Raw genomic sequence first — 24,558 nt, forward strand, 5'->3', positions numbered from 1 at the left:
TGCTAGCTCCATTGGAAGGCTGAGCGGTCTTGGTGAACAAATCCTCCTCTTTAGTCTGTTTGACTTTGATGGATACACCTTACTTCTTAAAACAAGATTAGCCCTCCAATCATGTTGTTGGCAAGCCCTGCTGCCTCACCTCCAAATCTTCAGAATTTTATTGAGGTCCTGGCACTCTCAGGGGGACTGTGCCACTGATGGAAATGACAAGATAACAACGTGTTTTAGAAAAAATGGCAGTTACTGAGTAGAGTGATTGTGTGTAGAATACTAGAGACTCTGTGGTCTTCTGAACAGTATAATTTTTATACATAAAGGGTTTAGTATGTTTAAAAATTTTTGTTGTTGTTGGAGTTGCTTGAACACCCCTTTGCTTTTTTATTTTGTTTTTTAATATTTATTTGGCTGCACTGGATCTTCATTGTGGGATGTGGAATTTAGTTCCCTGATGAGGGATAGAACCCAGGCCCCCTGCATTGGGAGCGTAGAGTCTTAGTTCCTGGACCACCAGGGAAGCCCCCCCGAGTACATTGCTAAGTAGTGGATATTCGTGTGCGTCAGACCTGTCTTACCTTCTCATAAACTTGCAAAATCATTAACTCCTCAGGACTTGGATAACTATGCCAGATATGCTTAAGTGTTTTTAACTGAATTAAAGCTTCTCAGACTAATCACGTATCAACTTCCCGGCCCTCTTCCAGAATTGCTGTCAAGCAGTATCGGAATTTAAAGTGACTTGGTCCTTCCTGGCTGGTTGGTGTCTGGCCTTTGACTCCCCCTTCTTTCCCCATCTGGAGGTTTGTCTCACAGCAAAGCTTAGAAATACCTTTAGAGTCAAGTGGACATCACATTTCCACATGAAAAAACATGCAGTGTGTCTAAAGCGTCTGCCTTGCTTTCTATATTATTTCTCTCTTAATAGTTTTAGAATGAGCTTAAGAATACGAATCACATGTGTTTTCCTCTGTCAAAGGAAAACAGAGGTTTTGTTTTCTTCAGCCTGTATGCATGCGTGCTGAGTCATGTTCGACTGTTTGCAACCCTATGGACAGTAGTCAGGCTCCTCTGTTGAATTTTCCAGGCAAGAATACTGGAGTGGGTTGCCATCTCCTTCTCCAGGGGATCTTCCCAACCCAGAGATTGAACTCAAGTCTCCTGTATTGGTAGGTGGATTCTTTACCACTGTGTGATCCTCCTGCTTTCTGACTTAATCTTACTTCACCCGTCAGTCTATGCGGTGGGTGTGTGCATCCTACATACCTGATGTACCATTCTCCATGGGTTTTCTGCCACTCGGTCATGTGTGTCTGGTCAATAGACTAGGTATTCTAGCCTGTATTCCATTCTTCAATTACAGGAAAGTTGGTGGTGCTAGTGGTATAGAATCTGCCTGCCAATGCAGGAGACTTAAGAGATGCAGGTTCTATCCCTGGGTCTGGGAGATCCCTTGGGCGAGGACAGGGCAACCCACTCCAGTATTCGTGCCTAGAGAATCTCATGGACAGAGGAGACTAGTGGGCTATAGTCCATAGGATCTCAAGGAGTCGGACACCACTGAAGTGACTTAGCATGCATGCTCTGTGAATTCAGGCTGAGAGAGGAGAAGCATTTTGTCTGTATTATGAATGCATTTTGGATCCCCTATGTTAAATATTCTATATGTACCTCACTACCACCAGATTGCCACTATTGCCAACCCTGTGTCTCATTTTGACTGTATTTTGGGGCTGGCACTGGGACCAGTCTTGTTCCCTTCACAGCTCAGAGTTAGAGGCCAACCAAAGGCCTTGTCAAAATCATAGAAGTGCTAAGAATTGAGAATATCTGGGACTTTAAGCGTTGTCAGAGACAAAGGGGTTTGCTTCAATTTTTAATTAGTTCAGAGGTTCGAAGAACTGGCTTTAAGAAAAACTGTAAAAGAAAAAAAAAGAGCTGAAGGCAGGTTATTCATTACATTTCGGATGAATAGATTCTCCCGGGAAGGAATCTGGAAGCCCTTTTCTGGCAGCTTTTATTTCTGGCATTCAGGAAAGACCAGGCAGCTTAGTGGTGAGAGGCTGGCCCCCTGTGGCACTTTAACGCAGTGGGTTTTGTGTTCCTTTTCATTCTGGGGTCTCTTTCCCTCCTGCTTTCTAACCTGATCTTACTTCACACGTCAGTCTATGTCCTGGGTGTGTGGATCCTACATATCTGATCCACTGTTTTCTGCCACATGATCATGTGTGTCTGGTCAATAGATTAGGTATCCAAGCCCCTGAACGGTTGGGTGCCTCAGAGTGGGACTTTAGAAATGCAAATAAGTTTATTCAACCTCCTGCATTTGAGGTTGGAGGGACTCTAGCTAAACTCCCGGAGCCAGGTTCCCTGAAGCAAGCAACCTGCAGCAGCTGGAGGGGCCCTTGTTCAGACTCTGTTGGCCTCCTGAGCTGTTTGGGGGCCCTGTGGGTCTTAGGGCCCTGAAATGGTCCAGGACAGTTTATTTAGGTGATGGTAGTGGTTATGGCTATTGCCTTGGAAACCCCTGCAGTACCCACATTGAACATGAGTTTGTGCAGTGAAGTGTCTATTGCATTTAGGTACCTGACTTCATCTTATTTGTTTGTTTATTGTCTATCTCCCCCACTAACTAGATGATGAGTTCTATGAAAGCAGAGACTGTTTTATTCATCACTGTATCCGACACTTCTGGCAGATAGTAGATGCTCGATAAACATTCCTTGATTAAATAAGTCATTGCCGTGCGTGCATGTATGCATGCTCAGTCGCTTCAGTCATGTCTGACTGATTGTGACACTATGATCTGTAGCTCACCAAGCTCCTCTGTCCGTGGGGATTCTCCAGGCAGCAATACTGGAGAAGGTTGTCATGCCTTTCTCCAGGGGATCTTCCCAACCCAGGGATTGAACCTGTGTCTCCTGTGGCTCATGCATCGCAGATTGATTCTTTACCACTGAAGCCCAAGTCTTTGTCACAGAATTGCAGACTGTCAATGATAAATGGTGGATAAAGTGACAAGAGACATTCATTATTGCCCAGAAATTCTAGAAAGGGGTGTCTGACCTTGTCATGCCCTGAGACTTGGCCAGGCATTCATTCCCTTTGGAACAGGCGATCTGGACCTTCAATTTGACATACCTGCTATTAGGAAGTCAGTGTCTTGAGGACACACCAGTTTGTCAGTTCTGCAAGGAGGGCCAGTCTGGTGGACACCAAACAGCGGGGGACAGTGCAGGCAAGGCTGGCGTGAAGCCTTGGGATGCAGAGTGTGGCAGTGAGGGGTCCTGGCACAGGCAGCATTGAGATAACCCAGTGGGAGGACCAGCATCAGGTCATCTGTCAACAAGCAGGAGGACTTGGTCCCCTCCCTGTTCCTCCACCAGACTCAGGACATCCACACATGTCAGAGATTGCCAGAAGCTGCCCAGACACACTGGTCAGTCTGTTCACAGCAAAATTACCCAGCCACATTTCCTGATGGAGCCTAGCCAGGCAGGCTGAGGTTCAGGGCAGGATGATCATAAGTTTGGTGGGCTCAAGAGGCAAGAAAAAGTGGGACTTCCCTGGCAGTCCAGTGGTTAGGACTCCATGCTTCTACTGCAGGGGGCACAGGTTCAATCCCTGGTCAGGGAGCCAAGGTCCCACAAGCTGTGTGGTGTGGGAAAATAAATAAATTTATTTAAAAATAAAAGTGGCAAGGTGACTTCCCTAGCAGTCCAGTTAAGACTCCATTCTTCCATGGCAGGAGCTGTGGGTTTGATCCCTGGATGGGGAACTAAGATCCCACAAGCCATATAGTATGCACCCCTCCCCCCAAAAAAATTTTTAAAAATTAAAAGGGGCAAGAAAAAGCACATGTTGAGGAACATAGAGACCCGGTTCTTCCTCAGCCTAATGGCCTTTGGCAAGTCAGTTAACATTTCACCTGCAAGATGTAGAGAAAGGATATACCTTTGATCTTGGGGCTTGGGTTCCCAGCCAGAGATTGAGGCCAGTTCACAGTGGTGACAGCATGATATCCTAGCCACTAGACCAGTGGTCAGTGACAAGGGCCCTGGCCCTTTGGCTTTGCAGGAAAGAATTCTCACAAAGACAGAAACTAGTGAAGCTAGTAAAGTATTAAGAGGGAAAAGAGTACAGTACATGTGAATAGACACACAGGCAGACTCAGGGAGAGAGAGTCTCTGAACTCCTGGCAGTTTGAATTACTTTTATGGGGTATTTCTTCTGGGTTTCCTTCGGCCGGTCATTCTGACTTGCCTGGTTCACAGTTCATATTTGGTATATCTCAGGATCCTCCTGTGTGTGCACACACATCTCTTAGCCAAGATTTTTACTGAAGAGGCATATGGGTGGAGAGCATCCCTTGGCATCAATCCCCTTTGGCCTCCAGGGAGCCTCTTCTGCTCATGCATGATCAGGGAGGTCTCCTGACTTCGAGAAGAGAAACATGTGGTCCAGGCAGGGCCCAGCCTCCTCCCTTAAAGATCCTGCTCTTCTTGTCTTTGAGTTTTGATCCACAGGGAATGAATCTCCAATTGCTTTACCCCAGGGCTGGGAGGTGGGGATTGGGGAGCCTCTAACTCCTGCCTCACCTTTATCATGGTGGTGTTTTAAAAATTGGTTGGTTGGTTCAGTTGCTAAGTTGTGTTCCACTCTTGCAACCCCATGGACTGTAGCTTGCCAGGCTCCTCTGTCCATGGGATTTCCCAGGCAAGAAAACTGGAGTGGGTTCCTTCTCCAGGGAATCTTCCTGACCCAGGGATCAAACCCAAGTAAAGCTTAAATGAGATATTTGAGGCTTTTAAGATAGTGTCTGACAAACAGTAAGAACACAATACATGATTGTTATCATGTAAGTTATTTTCTGTTACACTTAACAAGACAAAAACAGGGGAGTGTACAAGAGAGTGAAATATGGGGGTAACTCTGTCTGTCTCATAAAAGGCCTGGCCTGGTGCAGTGCTTTACTTACAGTTGCTTACAGTGTTATACATTCTCCAAGAAAAATCTAATTGTATATAATCACATGGGAAGGAATCTTCCTCATCCTCTTGGGAAGCACAGGCCAGTTGGAAAGCTTGGTGAACAGCTCCAATCTCTCTCCACCCCTGACGGGGGGCGGGAGGTCTGCCCATTGGCCTCTTGGGTCTGCATCCTTCCCTCACTGAACAGGTGCTCTCTGAGGGCCATTGAGAGGCTGTGTAATAGATATGATAAAGGCATATCCTACAGTGACGCTGTCCCTGCTTCTCCAGGGAGGCGGAGAGGCCTTTCATGGCAATTAATTATTCACCTTTTCTCTCCTGCCCCTTCAGGACTTGGTTTTCTATCTAGCTCCATGGAGGCAGGTTTTCTCTGGGGCGTGTGTAACCCCAGTGCCCGATGGTGGTTTGGAGCTGTTTTCTGTCCCCCTTGGAGCCTGTTTATTTCAGGGTCACATGCAGTGGGCACAGGCTGGTGACAGCCAGAGTGTCCTAACGTCAGCACTCATCCCCCCGACTCTTCTTGGGGACAAGATACTGGCTGCTGATGTCTCTGTGGTTAACGGGAGCACAGGGGTCAGGTCTCCAGCCTCGCTGCTTGGTCGATCGGGGTTGCATCCTGCGCCACCCGGGTGAGCCGGGCTTGGTGGAATGTTTTTCAGCCCTGTTCCCTGCTCTGAGACCCAGCATCTTGCCCTTTCTGCAGAGCTGTAAACAGGCAGTCAGGCGTGCAGGCTGCAGCCTGGCCTTTGTTACTGCTCCCTGGGAAACCTTTGTGTTGCTGGTAGAGGTGGCCCGACGCCGGGCACCCTGACAACTCTGTCTTGGAGACTCAGAAGTTACCTTCCCCCTCTCATACTGGCTGCCTTCCCAGTGTTGCTCTTCTGCTCTTCTGTGCCTGTCACACCCACCTGCAGTGCTGGCTTGATCCAGTTCCCCCTTGAAGATAGTGCTCAGATGTAGAGACCCGGGCATGTGCCCTCAGGGAGGTGGTTTCTGGGGCATTCTCCCTCAGAGACCCAGGGCCAGAAGGAAGAGATGTAAATGTGTGGCCACAAAATAAAGCTAGGACTGGGGCCGAGGAGCAGGCAGGAAAGCATGAGAGGGAAGTGGCAGCAGCTTGGCCAGAAAGGGCTGGAGAGTAACAGCTGCCCCTACAGTTGGGAAACGAGTCCTTTTGCAGAACTTCAAGGGGACGGCACCCACAGACCTCAGATGCCATGGCCAAGTGCCTGCCTGCTCACTCCCTGCCTCTGTGCCCTTGACTGGTTCCTCCACCTCTTTGTGCCTCGAGACTTACTGCTCTAGGACTGCTTGTGGGAATTCAAATTGATAACAGCCACTATGGAAAACAGTATGGAGATTCCTTTAAAAATAAAAATTGGAATAAAACTACCATATGACCCAGCAATCCCACTACTGGGCATATACCCTGAGGAAACCATAACTGAAAAAGACACACATACCCCAATGTTCATTGCAGCACTATTTACAATAGCTAGGTTATGGAAGGGCTTCCCAGGTGGCACAGTGGTAAAGAATCCACCTGCCAATGCAGGGGATACAGGAGACACAGGTTCAATCCCTGCGTTGGGAAGATCCCCTAGAGAAGGAAACAGCAACCTACTCCAGTATTCTTGCCTGGGAAATTCCATGGACAGAGGAGCCTGGTGGGCTGTTGTCCATGGGGTTGCAAAGAGTCAGACATGACCGAATGCACATGTGCACACACACACACAGGACATGGAAACCACCTAGATGACCATCAACAGATGAATGAATAAAGAAGTTGTGGTTACACATACACAATGGAATAATAAAAAGGAACGCATTTAAGTTGGTTCTAATTAGGTGGATGGACCTAGAGCCCATATACAGAGTGACGTACATCAGAAGGAAAAAGGCAAATATCATCAGTTCAGTTCAATCGCTCAGTCATGTCCGACTCTTTGCGACCCCATGAACCGCAGCACACCGGGCCTCCCTGTCCATTACCAATGCCCGGAGTACACCCAAACCCATGTCCATTGAGTCGGTGATGCCATCCAAGCATCTCATCCTCTGTCGTCCCCTTCTCCTCCTGCCCTCAATCTTTCCCAGCATCAGGGTCTTTTCAAATGAGTCAGCTCTCCACATCAGGTGGCCAAAGTACTGGAGTTTTAATGCATATAACTAGAATCTAGAAAGATGTTACTTATCAACCTATTTGTAGGGCAGCAATAGAGATGCAGACATAGAGAACAGACTTGTGGACCCGGTGAGGAAAGGGGTGGGTGCAATGAATTGAGAGAGTAGCATGGGAACATATAAACTAGTGTATGTAAGATAGATAGCCAGTGGGAATTTGCTGTATGACTCAGCTCAAACCAGTGCTCTGTGACAACCTAGAGGGGTGGGATGGATTGGTAGGTGGGAACGAAGGCTTAAGAGGGAGGGGACATATGTATGCCTGTGGCTGATTCATGTTGGTGCATGGCAGAAACCAACACAATAGAGTAAAGCAATTATCCTTCAATTAAAAATAAATTTTAAAAAATATTAGATCTTAAAATGCCCGCTCTCACCACTACTATTCAACATAGTCTTGGAAGTCCTAGCCACAGCAATCAGAGAAGAAAAAGAAATAAAAGGAATCAAGATAGGAAAAGAAGAAGTAAAAGTCTCACTGTTTGCAGATGACATGATCCTCTACATGGAAAACCCTAAAGACACCACCAGAAAATTACTAGAGCTAATCAATGAATATAGAAAAGTTGCAGGATATAAAATTAACACACAGAAGTCCCTTGCATTCCTATACACTAACAATGAGAAAACAGAAAGAAATTAAGGAAACAATCCTATTCACAATTGCAACAAAAAGAATAAAATACTTAGGAATAAATTTACCTAAAGAAACAAAAGACCTATATATAGAGAACTATAAAACACTGATGAAAGAAATCAAAGATGACACAAATAGATGGAGAAATATACCATGTTTGTGGATTGGAAGAATCAATATAGTGAAAATGAGTATATTACCCAAAGCAATCTATAGATCCAATGCAATCCTTATCAAGCTCCCAACAGTATTTTTCATAGAACTAGAACAAATAATTTGTAGAACTACACAAATAATTTAACAATTTGTGTAGAAACACAAAAAAACCTTGAATAGCCAAAGCAATCTTGAGAAAGAAGAATGGAACTGGAGGAATCAACCTGACTGACTTCAGGCTATACTCCAAAGCTACAGTCATCAAGACAGTATGGTACTGGCACAAAGACACAAATATAGATCAGTGGAACCAAATAGAAAGCCCAGAGATAAATCCATGCACCTATGGACACCTTATCTTTGACAAAGGAGGCAAAACATATACAGTGGAGAAAAGACAATCTCTTTAATAAGTGGTGCTTGGAAAACTGGTCAACTACCTGTAAAAGAATGAAACTAGATCCAACTTTCTAACACCATACCCAAAAGTAACCTCAAAATGAATTAAAGATCTGAATGTAAGACCAGAAACTATGAAGCTCTTAGAGGAAAACATAGGCGGAACACTCTCTGATGTAAATCACAGCAAGGTCCTCTATGACCCACCTCCCAGAGTAATGGAAATAAAAACAAAAATAAACAAATGGGACCGAATTAAACTTAAAAACTTTTGCACAATGAAGGAAACTATAAGCAAGGTGAAAAGACAGCCTTCAGAATGGGACAAAGAGTTAATCTCCAAAATATACAAGCAGCTCATGCAGTTTGTGATGGACAGGGAGACCTGGCGTGCTGCGATTTATGAGGTTGCAAAGAGTCAGACACGATTGAGCGACTGAACTAACTAATTAACATGCAGCTTAATACCAGAAAAATAAATGACCCAATCAAAAAATGAACCAAAAAACTAAAAAGATATTTCTCCAAAGAAGACATATAGATGGCTAACAAACACATGAAAAGGTGCGCAACATCACTGATTATCAGAGAAGTGCAAATCAAAACCACAATGATGTACTGTCTCATGCTGGTCAGAATGATTGCCATCAAAAGGTGTACAAACAATAAATGCTGGAGAGGGTGTGGAGAAGAGGGAACTACACTGTTGGTAGGAATGCAAACTAGTACATACTCCATAGCCACTGTGGAGAACAGTGTGGAGATTCCTTAAAAAGCTGGAAATAGGACTGCCATATGACCCAACAATCCCACTGCTGGGCATACACACTGAGGAAACCAGAATTGAAAGACACACATATACCCCAATGTTCATTGCAGCACTATTTACAATAGCTAGGACATGGAAGCAACCTAGATGTCCATGGGCATATGAACGGATAAGGAAGTTGTGGTACATATCAGTTCAGTTCAGTCATTCAGTCTTGTCCAACTCTTTGCCACCCTGTCCATCACCAACTCCCAGAGCTTGTTCAAACTCATGTCCATTGAGTCGGTGATGCCATCCAATGATCTCATCCTCTGTTGTCCCCTTCTCCTCCTGCCCTCAGTCTTTCTCAGCATCAGGGTCTTTTCCAATGAGTCAGTTCTTCGAATCAGATAGCCAAAGTATTGGAGTTTCAGCTTCAACATCAGTCCTTCTAATGAATATTCAGGACTGATTTCCTTTAGGATGGACTGGTTGGATCTCCTTGTAGTCCAAGGGACTCTTAAGAGTCTTCTCCAACACCACTGTTCAAAAGTATCAATTCTTCAGCACTCAGCTTTCTTTATAGTCCAATGCTCACATCCATACATGACTACTGGAAAAACCATAGCCTTGACTAGACAAACCTTTTAATGTCTCTGCTTTTTAATATGCTGTCTAGATTGGTCATAACTTTTCTTCTATGGAGTACGCATCTTTTAATTTCATGGCTGCAGTCACCATCTACAGTGATTGTGGAGCCCAAAGAAATAAAGTTTGTCACTGTTTTCATTGTTTCCCCATCTATTTGCCATGAAGTGACAGGACCCGATGCCATGATCTTAGTTTTCTGAATGTTGAGCTTTAAGCCAACTTTTTCACTCCTTTCACTTTCATCAAGAGGCTCTTTAGTTCTTCTTTGCTTTCTGCCATAAGGGTGGTGTCATCTGCATTTCTGAGGTTATTGATATTTCTCCCAGCGATCTTGATTCCAGCTTGTGCTCCAGCCCAGCATGTCTCATGATGTACTCTGCATATAAGTTAAATAAACAGAGTGACAGTATACAACCTTGACATACTCCTTTCCCTATTTTGAACCAGTCTATTGTTCCATGTCCAGTTCTAACTGTTGCTTCCTGACCTGCATACAGATTTCTCAAGAGGCAGGTCAGGTGGTCTGATATTCCCATCTCTTTCAGAATTTTCCACAGTTTGTTGTGACCCACACAGTCTAGATATATATACACAATGGAATATTTCTCAACTAAAAAGCATTTGAGTCAATTCTAATGAGGTGGATAAACTGGAGCCTATTATACAGAGTGAAGTGACTCAGAAACAGAAACACTAATATAGTATATTAATGCATATATATGGAATTTAGAAAGACGGTAACAATGACCCTGTATGCAAGACAGCAAAAGAGACACAGATGTAAAGAACAGACTTTTGGACTATGTGGGAGAAGGTGAGGGTGGGACGATATGAGAGAATAGCACTGAAGCATGTATATTACCATATGTAAAACAGATGACCAGGGCAAGTTCAATGCATGAAGCAGGGCACTCAAAGCTGGTGCTCTGAGATAACCCAAAGTGATGGGGTGGGGAGGGAGGTGGGAGGGGGATTCAGGATGGGGGGACACCTGCACACCCATGGCTGATTCATGTCAATGTATGGCAAAACTATCATAATATTGTAAAGTAATTAGCCTCCCATTAAATAAATTTTAAAAATAATAATAAAATGAGGATGAGAGTCACACCTCCTCCTTTTGGGGTTGTTTATGAGAATTTCGTGAGTTCATACATATAGAACGCCAAGAAGGTGCCAGCCCACAGCCAATGTCATTTGTGTGTGAACCAACAGCTTCACCCCACATCCGTAGCCGCATGCACACCCCGAGTGTGGTGGCGTCAGGATCTTATTGGGACTGTCTGATGCTCTGATGACTTCTTTCCCCACCACTCTTACTACCGCAAGTGTCTGTCTTTCCCTCATAGAAACCATTAGTAATCTTCTCAAGTGAGTGTCTTCATCCCCAAATTATTCAAAGCCCTTCTTTTCCATTCATAGTGAGCATCCATCACTGTTTAGTGAATCATGTATCTCCACTGGTGGGTGATGAGGACACCATGGAAAAGTGAAATAGGCATTGCTGGCGACTGTGGTGTCTCCTACCGCCCACCACTGAAGCTCCTGACCGGTGGGAAATGTCATTGCTCTGTGTGTTCACTACTTTTGCATCAACTGCACTTCTGTTGGTAGTGGTGCTCATGTTCAGTGAAACAGAAAGTAGCCAGGTGAGCAGAAAGAGCATGCAAAGAAAAAGACCAGAATCATCCATGAATTCTGATTGTTTTTTAAGCCATCCAGGTGAATTTTCACTGGTTCAAGTCATCATGTTGGTGTTCAGTCGCTAAATCGCATCCGACTCTTTCAATGTGGGCACACACTTAAGAGATAACTACATGAACGTGAATGTGGCCTAAAGATAACTGGTCCATCCCTGAGCTCAGCCCATCACCTCAGCAACACGCAGGCCCACTGCCAACAACACATCCCTCCTGGAAGTCATTCGGGCATCTCAAGCCAGCCTGGCCAAAGAAGAGCTCATCTTTCCTCACAAACCTCCCACAGAAAAATGGCAGGTTTTTTCTATCACAGTTAAACATCTTTTTTCTATCTCAAGTTAAACATCAATATCAAACAAGTTGCTTATGCCAGAAACATCAAGGTCAACTCCTCTCCTTTTCCTGCCCCCATCCCCAGGCCCTGGACTCCCTATGCTTCCTAAATGGCCTAAGACTATGCCTTTTCTGTACACTGACTCTGCCTGCAGCTGTAAGTATCACTGTGTAACAACAATCCCAAACAGTGGCTTGGGTCAGCTGATCCAGACCAAGCTCAGTAGGGTGGCTCTTTCCACATGCCTTTGGGCATCTGGCCGATGGAGGCCAGGCTCAGGTAGGCTGGGTCTGCTCCACATGGCTCTCATCCTTCTTTCTGGCTCCAGTGGGCTGACCCAAGCATGTTCTTCTTGTGGAAATGTCAGAAGCACAGGAAAGCAAACCAAAACACATGCCACTGTTGTGTGTTTCTATTGGCCAAAGCTAGCCATATAGTCTCGTTCAAAGTCAAAGGGTAGAGAAATGCACTTTAACCATTTAGTGGAAGGAAGTACAAAGCCACATGGCAGAGAGAAAGGTGACAAGAGAGAATAAAGAACTAGGGCCAATAATGTAATTTCCCACATCCTTGTTATCTCTTACTAGACTCATCACTCATTTCCTAACTTCTTACTTTGCCTGCAGCCAACCTCCCCTGACTTGATCCCAACATCCCTTTATTAAAACTTTCCACTACCCCCTTATCACTCCCAAATTGAGCTGAAGCCCTGTACAACTTGGCTCCAATTCATTTTTCCTTCTGCATCTGTTGCTGGGTTTCAGAGTTACTCACCACCCACTTCCAAATGCGCTTGTTTTTCATACTGATCTGTGCCTTCATAAACAGTCTTCCCTCTTCCTGCAGTGATCTCTCCTGCATTTGGGGTTATTGTGAGATGTCGTTGACCCATCAAAACCCAATTCACCTGGACCGTCTTCCAGAAAGCCTTCTCAGAGGCCCTGTGGGAAAAAATTGTTCTTTCCTTTGTGATATAATAGTAAATTGAAATTGCATCATGCTCATACTTAACTTGTATCAGTTTGGGAATACATGCTCAACCAGAGAGAGAGAGAACTTAAACAATTCCACCCACCATTCAACTCCATGATCGTGGGAGTACCAAGACTTCACTTTGCTGTTATATTAGTCATCATTACATTAGTTCCAGAAGCCTCTTGTAGATGAAAGACACAGCCTACTGAGAGGGGTCTAGTGTTTTAATGATACAAGACTCTTTTAACAGCCATGCCACAAGCCTTTATTTCATTTACTAGTCAACCAAAGGAACATCTCTCTGGGCTGTGTGGTCTTGTTTCAAGTCAGGACCTTCCAATTCCATCTTGGAAATTCAAGGGACTTTCAGTGGTAGATAATCTACAGTAAATGTTTATGTCATTGTGACTTTAGACTCCCTGCGTCGAAGATGCTCCTGTACTATATTTCCTATAGATTTATGTCAGATTGAATTTTAATCTTTTATGTTGGTGTTTCCCAGCTAAGTTTTGAGGGTCTCATTTGTGGCTCATGGTTCTTTATGGCTGCTGCCTGTGGCTGTGCAGGTCATATACTCTAAGGGGGCACTAGTCATATCAGAGCCTGTATTAATGAACTGTGTAGTAGTCAAGGTGCCAGCTTCCTTGTCCCCCAGTGCCTGGTACATATCGATCGCTCAAGTAACACGTGGATGAATGATCGAAGGAGAAACAGGCAACAACAGATTGAGCTAAATGTTCCCAAAATGGGCTTCCCAAGTGGTGCAGTGGTAAAGAATCCACCTGCCAATGCAGAAGAAGCAGGTTCAATCCCTGGGCTGGAAAGATTTCCTGAAGAAGGAAATGGCAACCCACTCCAGTATTCTTGCTTGGAAAATTCCATGAACAGAGGAACCTGGTGGGCTGCAGTCCATGGGGTTGCAAGAGTCTGACATGACTAAGTGAATAAATCACCACCACCACTTGGTGGCTTAGTGGTAAAGAATCCACCTGCCAATGCAGAAGAAGCAGGTTCAATCCCTGGGCTGGAAAGATCCCCTGAAGAAGGAAATGGCAACCCACTCCAGTATTCTTGCCTGGAAAATTCCATGGACAGAGGACCCTGGTGGGCTGCAGTCCATGGGGTTGCAAGAGTCTGACATGACTAAGTGAATAAATCACCACCACCACTTGGTGACTTAGTGGTAAAAAAATCCACCTGCCAATGCAGGAGATGCAGGTTTAATCCCTGGGTTGGCAAGATTCCCTGGAGAAGGAAATGGCAACCCACTCCAGTATTCTTGCCTGGAAAATTCCATGGACAGAGGGACCTGGCGGGCTACAGCCCATGGGGTCACAAAGAATTGGACACGACTGAGCTCACACACACAATGTTCCCAAGTGAGAGATTTGAGAGTCAGGTTCCAGTGAAAATTCAGACAGGTTTTGCTCCAGCAAAATTAAGGCCATGTTATTATAGGTGCCTGTGATGAAATATACCTGTCAACCCACTTGAAATGTCTTGTTTAACTACCAAAAAATCACCTTTCATCATGTGAACCGATTGAAATGATGGTTCCTACAAGGACATCATTCTTCTCAAACATTACCGACGGCATGATGGCCCTGTGCCTAACACCCCAGTGGACATTGCGAGGCATGTATGTGGAGATAGGTCTAGATGCTAGATGAATCTTGCCCTCCAAGTCACAATAGACTTAAATTTCCCTTGATTTCCCTTGGATGGTCATACAACTTAAAAGAGAGCCATTATGAATAAGAACAAGGTTATCTGATAAAATGTGCTGAACACTTCTTAAGTAGTGTGGCCGGCAAGCTTTTCACCCCATGGGAGAAGGTAGCCAAGGTAAACAGTCAATTTCACACTTGGAATCCGATGTTCTGTCAGAGAACACAGGGAGGGGAACTGACCTGCTCGGGATGTGCGGGCCTCTGGGTGGATGTGGCCCAAGGAGGGGTCCAAAAGGCAGCATGACATGGGCCGTGATGGTCCAACTATGCCTCACTCCACCCCCAACCACAGGCCCAGGAAGCTCTGACAGAACATGGGGTTCACCCCCTCCCCCCGGATTGTTCTTCCCTCTGTCTCCAGCAGCAAGATGATTACCAACTGGCCACCCCACCAGCGCGACGGTTAGCAGGATGCCTTACCAGCCAGGGCTTGATGTGTCCATTAGAGGAAGTATCTGGTGAAGAAAGGGTTCCATAAATGTTAAATGAATGAACAAAGTGATGAATAAGCCAACGAAATAAGCAAACCAAGGGAGTACAGCAGTGTAGGGAACCTTTGTGGGGGAGGCACTATAGTTACTCTGGGAAATTCTAAATGGTGTAAATGGGTCTTCCCAGGCATCGAACCCATATCTCTTATGTCTCCTGCATTGGCAGTCAGGTTCTTTACTGCTAGCACCACCTGGGAAGCAAATGTTGCACACCTGATGCTTAATGTACAGCTCTTCCCTAAGGGCCCTGGTAGCCTTTCCAAGTCCATGGAGACTTGACTGTGTTGTTTAATGGAAGATACGCTCAATCTGCTGCGGTACCACACCAAGGTCGCCCTAAAATACCACGCGGCTTGGGAACCAGGGTAATAGTTCTTGAGTTTGGGGCTGCTGTTGTACATGCCGGGCTACATCCCTTCAGTCATGTGTCCGACTCTTTGCCACTATATGGCCCACCAGGTTCCTCTGTCCATGGGAGTCTCCAGGCAAGAATACTGGAGTGGGTTGCCATTCCCTCCTCCAGGGGTCTTCCCGACCCAGGGATGGAACCGAGTGTCTTATGTCTCCTGCGTTGGCAGGCGGCTGGGTGCTGCAACAGTCGTATTTGTACGTGAACTTGGGATCAGAATTTCATAATCATCAAGGAGTCGGTTCAAATGGACTTCTGTTTCTGCCAAGACCTTGCATGTCATCGCGGGCCGCCTTCATGAAGTAGTCACCGTGTGTTCTTCGCGGTTTCTTTTTGTGTGTCGCTAGGTGAGTACTCCACGGAGGAGGCGCAGGACCCTTTCCTGGTCAGCATCCACATCATCGCGGACCCAGGGGAATCCCGCCCCCTGCAGGAGGCCATCGACAAGGTCTTGGCATGGATCCACCCGGACCTCCCGCTGTTCAGGGTCTCGGAAAGGCGGGCGTGCCGCAGGCGGAGAAGGACCCCCAAGGCGGCACAGCCGGCGCTGGCGGTGGTGCTCTTCCTGCAGGAGGAATACGGCGAGGAGCCGATCCTGCAGCTGCACCGCACGCTGCAGCGGCCGCCCTGGCGCCACCACCACACGGAGCGCGTGCCCAGCAGGTTCCTGCCCTACCTGCCCTGCAGCCAGGACTTCTTCACGCTGGCCCCGGGGACGCCGCTCTGGGCCATCCGGCCGGTGCACTACGGCAAGGAGATCGTGCGCTTCACCATCTACTGTCGCCATGACAACTACGCCGACATCCTCAAGTTCTACGAGCTGATCCTCAGGCGGAGCCCCAGTCAGAAGAAAGCGGACTTCTGCATCTTCCCCATTTTCTCCAATCTGGACGTGGACATCCAGTTCTCCCTCAAGAGACTGCCCTGTGACCAGACCCCGGTCCCCACCGACTCCTCCGTGCTGGAGTTTCGGGTCAGGGACATCGGCGAGCTGGTGCCGCTCTTGCCCAACCCTTGTAGCCCCATCAGTGAGGGGCGCTGGCAGACGGAGGACCATGACGGCAACAAGATCCTTCTGCAGGTACCTGGGGAATGTCCGTCTGTCTGTCTGTGTCTGTCTCTTTTTGATGATAACAGAGAAACAAGTGAAATGACTTTTCCTGAAGCCCTAGCCTGTTACAAAACAAGGAGTTAAGAAAAAGGAGGGATCAGTGACCCTCTTTCTGGCTTAAAGACTAAGTCAATGTGTCCATACTCTAATTAAACGATTTTCACTTTACTGCCAAGGTCATGTGCCCCAGGCCAACAATAGCTGATCCTCTGGTGTCACCTACCTGTGACAAGCATCCATCCGCTAAATACTTGTGGTTCCAGGGGATCTTGAATGAGCTGATATCCCAGGCAATTTGCTATTAAAGATTGTTTAGTCTTCTCCCTCACAAGTAGAAGGTTTTTACCAATGAATTCTTCACTTCCACAAAGGAACTTCAGGAAAAGCCATCCATGACAACTGTAAAATAGGTTGACATTCAATAGAGAAGATATGTTTTCTTCTTTGCTCTGGTGCCTTCGCTACTTTCTACCCTTCACCCTTCTGCTACTGGGCATTACATTGTTAAAATTCAGTGATTACTGGGAAATGACTTCTAAGCATTTTAAGGAGTACTGCGATGTCTTTGGGGCTTTTGTTTTCATTAAGCATGGGAAGAGGGGAGTAAGTACATAGAAGGAAATGGATGCAGTAGGCTCTTCTGTTGCTTCTGTGGTTAATATCTTGGTTCAATTACTGGACCTCTTCCTCCTCCCATCCTTCCAGCAATTATCCCAACTCTTTAGAAGTCATTAAGTTACACTCTTGAATTCAAAATTGAGCATATAGATTTAAGAATGTCCTATATATGCCCTACCTGATACATGCTTTCAAGACCCATGCTTTCTAGAATTACTAATAACAGGTAAATCAATTGCAGGCATATACAATTTTGTCTTTCTGAAATGCCTCTGCCTTTGGCATCTCGGTTTTCGGGAGATTTTCTCTGAGTTTCTCGGTTTTCTCTGAGAGGAGAAAGCTGATAGCAAGTTAGGCGACGTGGTCTTGAAAGGTGCTGGCTGATTGTATTTACTTGAATCACAGGTAAAGTTGCATAGTTTCTGTTTTAGCATTAAACATCAGAAGTATAATCCACATATTGCAAAATGAAGTGAGAATTTGGCACATGTCAGATACCTGGTTCAAACTATAGCTAGGCCACATTGCCCAAGTCAAAAAAGTCACCTTGAAATATTTACGATTTAAAAGATATAGGTAATTTTCAGATTTCTCTTTGAATTATGCAAATAAGATATAATATTGCTTTATTAGTCACTGAACTAAACGCTATTTGTTTTAATTTTTATTTTGTATTGGAGTCTAGTTGATTTACAATGTTGTATTCGTTTCAGGTATACATTAAAGTGTTTCAGATATACATATATCTATTCTTTTTCACGTTCTTTTTTCATAAGATTATTATGGAGTATTAAGTGGAGTTCCTTGTGCTATACAACAGGTCCTTGTTGACTGTCTATGTTATATGTAGTTTATATATATGTTAACCCCAACCTTCTAGTTTATCCTCTGCCCTCCACCTTTCCCCCTTTGATAACCATGTTTGTTTTTGAAGTCTGTACATCTGCTTCTGTTTTGTAAATAAGCTTATTTCTCTAATTTTTTAGATTTCATATAGACGTGATATTGTATTTGTCTTGGTCTGACTTACTTCACTTAGTATGTTAATCTCTAGGTCTGTCCATGTTGCTGCAAGTGGCATTGTTTTAATCTATTTTATGACTGAGTGATATTCCATTCTATATATGTGTCATATCTTCTTTATCCATTTATTTGTCAGTGGACACTTAGGTTGCTTCCATGTCTTGGCTATTGTAAGTAGTGCTGCAATGAACCCTGGGGTATGTGTATTCTTTTTGAATTATGGTTTTTCTCCAGATATATGCTTAGGAATGGGATTGCTGGATCACATGGTATTTCTGTTTGTTTTTTAAGGAACCTCAATGCAGTTCTCCATAGTGGTTGTACCAATTTACATTCCTACCAAGAGTGTAGGAGAGTTCCTTTTTCTCCACACCCTCTCCAGCATTTATTGTTTATAGATTTTTTTGATGCTGGCCATTATGACCAGTATGAAGTGATACTTCATTGTAGTTTTGATTTGCATTTCTCTAATAATTAGTGATGTTGAACATACTTTCATGGGTTTTTGTTGTTGTTTTTTTTTGGGGGGGGGGCTATGTCTTTGTTGTCTTTGAAGAAATGTCTATTTAGACCTTGTGCCTATTTTTTGATTGGGTTGTTTGTGTTTTTGATATTGAACTACATGACCTGTTTGTATATTTTAAAGATTAGTCTTTTGTTGGTTGCACCATTTGCAAATAGTTCCTCCCATTCTTTGAGTTGTCTTTTTGTTTTGTTTATGGTTTCCTTTGCTGTGCAAAAGCGTTTAATTAGGTCCCATTTGTTTATTTTTGTTTTTATTTTCATTTCTGTAGGCTATGGATAGAAGAAGATCTTGCTGTGATTTATGTCAAAGGGTATTCTGCCTATGTTTTTCTCTAAAGGTTTTATAGAATCTGGTCTTACATTTAGGTCTTTAATCCATTTTGAGACTTTTTTGGTGTATGGTGCTAGTGTTCTAATTTTATTCTTTTACATGTGGCTGGCTGTTCTCCCAGCACCACTTATTGAAGACTGTCTTTTCTCCATTGTACGTTCTTGACTTCTTTGTCACAGATTAATTGACCAAAGGTTCAGGGATTTAATTCTGGGCTTTTTATCCTGTTCTGTTGATCTGTAAGTCTGTCTTGCACTGTACCATACTGTCTGTAGCTTGGTAGTATAGTCTGAAGTCAGGGAGCCTGATTCTTCCAGCTCTGGTTTTCTTTCTCAAGATTGCTTTGGCTACTCAGGGTCTTTTGTGTTTACATGCAAATTTTAAGATTTTATTATTCTAGAGCTGTAAAAAACTGCCTTTGGTAATTTGATAGGGATTGCGTTGAATCTGTAGACTACCTTGGGCAGTATAGTCATTTTGACAATATTGACTCTTCCAATGTAAGGACATGGTATGGCTTTCTGTCTGTCTTGTGTCATCTTCCATTTCTTTCACCAGCATCTTATAGTTTCTGGAGTACAGGTCTTTGCCTCTGTAGGTAGGCTTATTCCTGGGTGTTTTATTCTTTTTAATGCAATGGTAAATCGGGATTGTTTCCCTAATTTCTCTTTCTGATCTTTTGTTGTTGGTGTATAGGAATGCAAGAGATTTCTGTGTATTAATTTTGTATCCTACAACTCTACCAGATTCATGTATGAGCTCCAGTAGTTTTCTAGTAGCATTTTTAGGATTTTCTGTGTGTACTATCATGTCATCTGCAAACAGTGACAGTTTCACTTCTTTTTTCCAATTTGGATTCCTTTTATTTCTTTTTCTTCTCTGATTGCCAAAACTACGTTGAAAAAAGTGGTGAGAGTGGACATCCTTGTCTTGTTCCTGAACTTAGAGGAAATGCTTTCAGTTTTTCATGTTTGAGTATGATGTTAGCTATGGGTTTGTCATATTTTGTCTTTATTATGTTAAGATAGTTTTCCTCTATGTCCACTTTCTGGAGAGGTTTTAACATAAATGGGTGTTGAATTTTGTCAAGAGCTTTTTCTGCATCTGTTGAGATGATCATATGTTTTTATTCTTTAGTCTGTTAATGTGGTGTATCATACTGATTTGTGAATATTGAAAACTCCTTGCATCCCTGGGATAAATCCCAGTTTTTCATGGTGTGTTACCCTTTTAATATATTGTTGGATTCATTTTGCTAGTTATCTTATTGAGGATTTTTGTGTCCCTGTTCATCAGTAATATTGGCCTATAATTTTCTTTTTTGTGGTATCTGTGTTTGGTTTTGGTATCCGGGTGATGGTGGCCTCACAGAATAAGTTTGGGAGTGTTCCTTCCTCTGCAATTTTTCAGAATAGGATGGGTGTTAACTTTTCTCTAAATGTTTGATAGAATCTGCCTGTGAAGCCATCTGGTCCTGGACTTTTATTCGCTGGGAGTTTTTTCATCACAGTTTCAATTTCAGTACTTGTGGTTGATTTGTTCATATTTTTTTATTTTTTCCTGTTCAGTTTCAGGAAATTTGCTAAGAATTTGTCCACTTACTCTAGGTTGTCCATTTTATTGGCATATAGTGGCTTATACTAGTCTTTTATGATCCTTTGTATTTCTGTATCATTTTATAATCTCTTGAAATGTGAGAAAAGTTTTCTTCTGTATTTGAAGACTGCCAATTCTTTATGCAAAACATAATGCATTTGCATAAGTAAAAATTAATGAAAGGACTTTATTTATACTAAAAGTCCAAAATGAATGTGATTGTTTCTGAGGCAAGTTTTCTTTTTTGTGTTATTTAGAATACTTCCCCCTCCTCAATCCCTGTAATAATATAAATGAAAGAATAAAGTAAGAAAGCTTGGCCTGAAACCCACTCGAAGGAACCATTGAAAGAATATTTCAAAGAAAAGTCACAGATTTAAATAGCTATACAATCTGTATGGGTACAGGCTTTTGAATTTAGAGCATCCAAGTAAGAAAAGATTTGTATCATGGGGGTTTCAGGAATTTGGGCTTTTGTCCAAAATGGCAATATGTCAAAGAGTTAAATTAATGTGGGCAGAAATGAATAATGGTCCCCTCTCACAGTTCTTGATTATGGCCGTTTGAATAGGTTACTGTTACTGCATCACTGGAGAAAGAAGCTCTCTGCTGTAGCTTGACACACCTGCCCACCTCTTTGTGAGTGTGTGTGTGTGGCTCCATTGTGTCCAGCTCTTTGTGACTTCAGTGGACTATAGCCCATCAGGCTCCTCTGTACATGGAATTCTCCAGACAAGAATAATGAAGTGGATTGTTGTTCCCTTCTCCAGGGGGTCTTCCCAACCCAGGGATCGAACCCAGTTTTCCCACATTGCAGGCAGATTCTTTACTGTCTGAGCCACCAGAGAAGTCGGTCCAACTCTTTAAGTTCCTTTTAAAAGTAAAAATTTATATGCTTCAGTCTTTAGCAAATTAAGATGTTTTGGTTGTGGGAGCAGGGACCCAGTGGAGAGAGCGCCTTTTTTTTTTTTTTTCCCCACATTCTCCTTAGCAGTGTGTTTCCCAAGTTTCATTTTCAATACACATGCTTTTGTTCACTTGGGTGCAGTTATACATTGAAGACAATCTTGGTTGGGTAGATTTTAGTTGCTTTCTTAAAATATAGGTTGCGTGTCATTTCTTCATCCTTCCCCACTGACTTGACAATCCATATTTCAGAGACCTCCTTCAGTGTTTAATTCCTCTGAAGGAGAAAAGCTGAGAGGTTTGTTTCTGGGAGATACTCAACCTCTTTTAAAAATTTGGAATTATTTTTTGTAAAATTCACTCTTTTATTTTTTTAATAGTTCCTTTACACTGGTGCATTAGTTTCTGCTGAACAGCAAAGTGAGTCAGTTATTCATATACATATGTCCATGTTGCTTTTGGATTTCCTTTTCATTTAGGTCACCACAGAGCATTGCGTGGGCTTCCCAGGTGGTGGTGCTTGTAATAAAGAACGTGCCTGCCAATGCAGGAGACAAAAGAGACGTGGGTTCAACCCCTGGGTCAGGAAGATCCCGTGGAGGAGGGCATGGTAACCCACTCCAGTATTCTTGCCTGGAAAATCCCATGGACTGAGGAACCTGGTGGGCTATAGTCCACGGGGTTGCAAGGAGTCAGACTCGACCAAAGCAACTTAGCATGCACGCAGAGCGTTGAGTTCCCTGTCCTATAGCGTACGCTCTTGTTAGTTATCTATCTTATATATAGTAGTGTATATATGTCAATCCCAACCTCACAATTCATTCCACCCCCTCCCTCACCCTGGTGACCTGTAAGTTTGTTTTCTGCATTTCTGACTCTGTTTCTGGTTTGCAGATAAGTTCACCTGTACCGTTTTTCTAGATTCCACATATAAGCATATGATATGATATTTGACCTTCCCTTTCTGCCTTCTTCCATCTAGGAAGTGAATCCCAGAAGATCTTGCTGCAATTCCCGTCAAAGAGTGTTCTGTCTCTGTTTTCCTCTAAGTTTTATATTTAGGTCTTACATTTAGGTCTTTAATCCATTTTGTGTTTATTTTTGTGTATAGTGTTAGGAAGTGTTCTAATTTCATTCCTTAACATGTAGCTGCCTGGTTTTCCCAGCACCACTTGTTGAAGAGCCTGTCTTTTCTGCATTGTATATTCTTGCCTTCTTTGTCATACATTAGGTGGCCATGGGTGTGTGGGTTTATCTCTGGACTTTGCCCTGTTCCATTGATCTGTATTTCTGCTTTTGTGCCAGGACCAAACTGTCTTCATTACTGTAGCTTTGTAGTATAGCCTGAAGTCAGGGAGCCTGATTCCTCTAGCTATGTTCTTCTTTCTCAAGATTGCTTTGATTATTGGGAGTCTTTTGTGTTTTTGTACAAATTGTGTGAGTTTTTTGTTCTAATTCTGTGAAAAACGCCACTGGTAATTTGATAGGGATTGCATTGAATCTGTAGATTGCTTTGGATATTATAGTCATTTTCACAATATTGATTCTTCTAATCCAAGGATATGGTATATCTTTGATTTCTTTCCATGATAGTTTTCTGACTTCAAGTCTTTTACCTCCTTCAGTCAGTTCAGTTCAGTTGCTCAGTCGTATCTTTTTGCTACCCCATGGACTGCTGCACACCAGGCTTCCCTGTCCATCACCAACTCCCAGAGCTTGCTCAAACTCATGCCCATTGAGTCAGTGATGCCATTCAACCATCTCATCCTCTGCCATCCCTTTCTCCTTCTACCTTCAATCTTTCCCAGTATCAGGGTCTTTTCCAATGAGTCAGTTCTTCACATCAGGTGACCAAAGTATTGGGAGTTTCAGCTTCAGCACCAGTCTTTCCAATGACTATTCCAGTGAATATTCAGGGCTGATTTTCTTTAGGATGGACTGGTTTGATCTCCTTGCAGTCCAAGGGACTCTCAAGAGTCTTCTCCAACAACACGGTTCAAAAGCATCAATTTTTTCCAATACCACAGTTCAAAAGCATCAATTTTCTCCAATACCATAGTTCAAAAGCATCGATTCCCTGGTGCTCAGCTTTCTTTATAGTCCAACTCTCACATCCGTACATGACTACTGGAAAAACCCTAGCTTTGACTAAATGGACCTTTGTTGGCAAAGTAATGTTTCTGCTTTTGAATATGCTGTCTAAGTTGGTCATAGCTTTTCTTCCAAGGAGCAAGCATCTTTTAATTTCATGCCTCCTTAGGTCGGTTTTTTCCTAAGTACTTTAATCTATTTTATGTGCTAGTAAATGGGATCGTTTCCTTAATATGTCTTTCTGATCTTTGGTTGTTACTGTATAGAAATGCAAGACATTTCTATGTATTAATTTTGTATCCCACAACTTTACTAAATTCATTGATGAACTAATAATTTTCTGATGACATCTTTAGGATTTTCTATTTATAGTATCATGTCATCTGCAAACAGTGACAGTTTTACTTATCCTTTTACAATTTGGATTCCTTTTGTTTCTTTTTCTTCTCTGATAGCCGTGACTAGGACTTCCAAAACGATGTTGAATAAAGATGACAAGAGTGGATATCCTTGTCTTGTTCCTGATTTTATAGAAAATGCTTTCAGCTTTCACCATGGAGTATGATGTTAGCTGTAGATCTGAAGTATATGACCTTTATTATGTTGAGGCAGGTTCCCTCTTATCCTACTTCTAGAGAGTTTTTATCATAAGTGGGTATTGAACTTTGTCATAAAGCTTTTTTTGCATTTATTGAGATGATCATATGGTTTTTGTTCTTCAGTTTGTTGATGTGGTGTATTACACTAATTGATTTGAATATACTGAAGTGTCCTTGAATATCTGGAATAAATCCCACTTGATCAGGGTGTACAATCCTTTTAATTTGTTGTTAGATTTGGTTTGCTAGTATTTTGTTGAGGATTTTAGTGTTTGATTAATGGAAAGAAAGCCTTCCACCTCCTGAAGCTCACCTCTCCTTTCTTGGCATTGCCTAATTCAGAGGGGAGAGGCAGAAAT

At 43.3% G+C, this 24,558-nt stretch overlaps 1 protein-coding gene across 1 annotated transcript in view; it reads left to right on the forward strand.

Moving 5' to 3' along the window:
• Positions 1-24,558, forward strand: part of FAM124A (family with sequence similarity 124 member A) — a 110,579-nt gene that overhangs the window by 23,532 nt on the left and 62,489 nt on the right. Inside the window, exon 3 of the mRNA XM_065901910.1 lies at positions 15,747-16,480. Within this exon, the coding sequence (XP_065757982.1) occupies positions 15,747-16,480 (734 nt within the window). The remainder of the gene's footprint in view (positions 1-15,746; positions 16,481-24,558) is intronic.

The sequence above is a fragment of the Muntiacus reevesi genome, chromosome 11 (genome assembly GCF_963930625.1).
Source record: "Muntiacus reevesi chromosome 11, mMunRee1.1, whole genome shotgun sequence".
NCBI classification, from domain to species: Eukaryota; Metazoa; Chordata; class Mammalia; order Artiodactyla; family Cervidae; genus Muntiacus; species Muntiacus reevesi.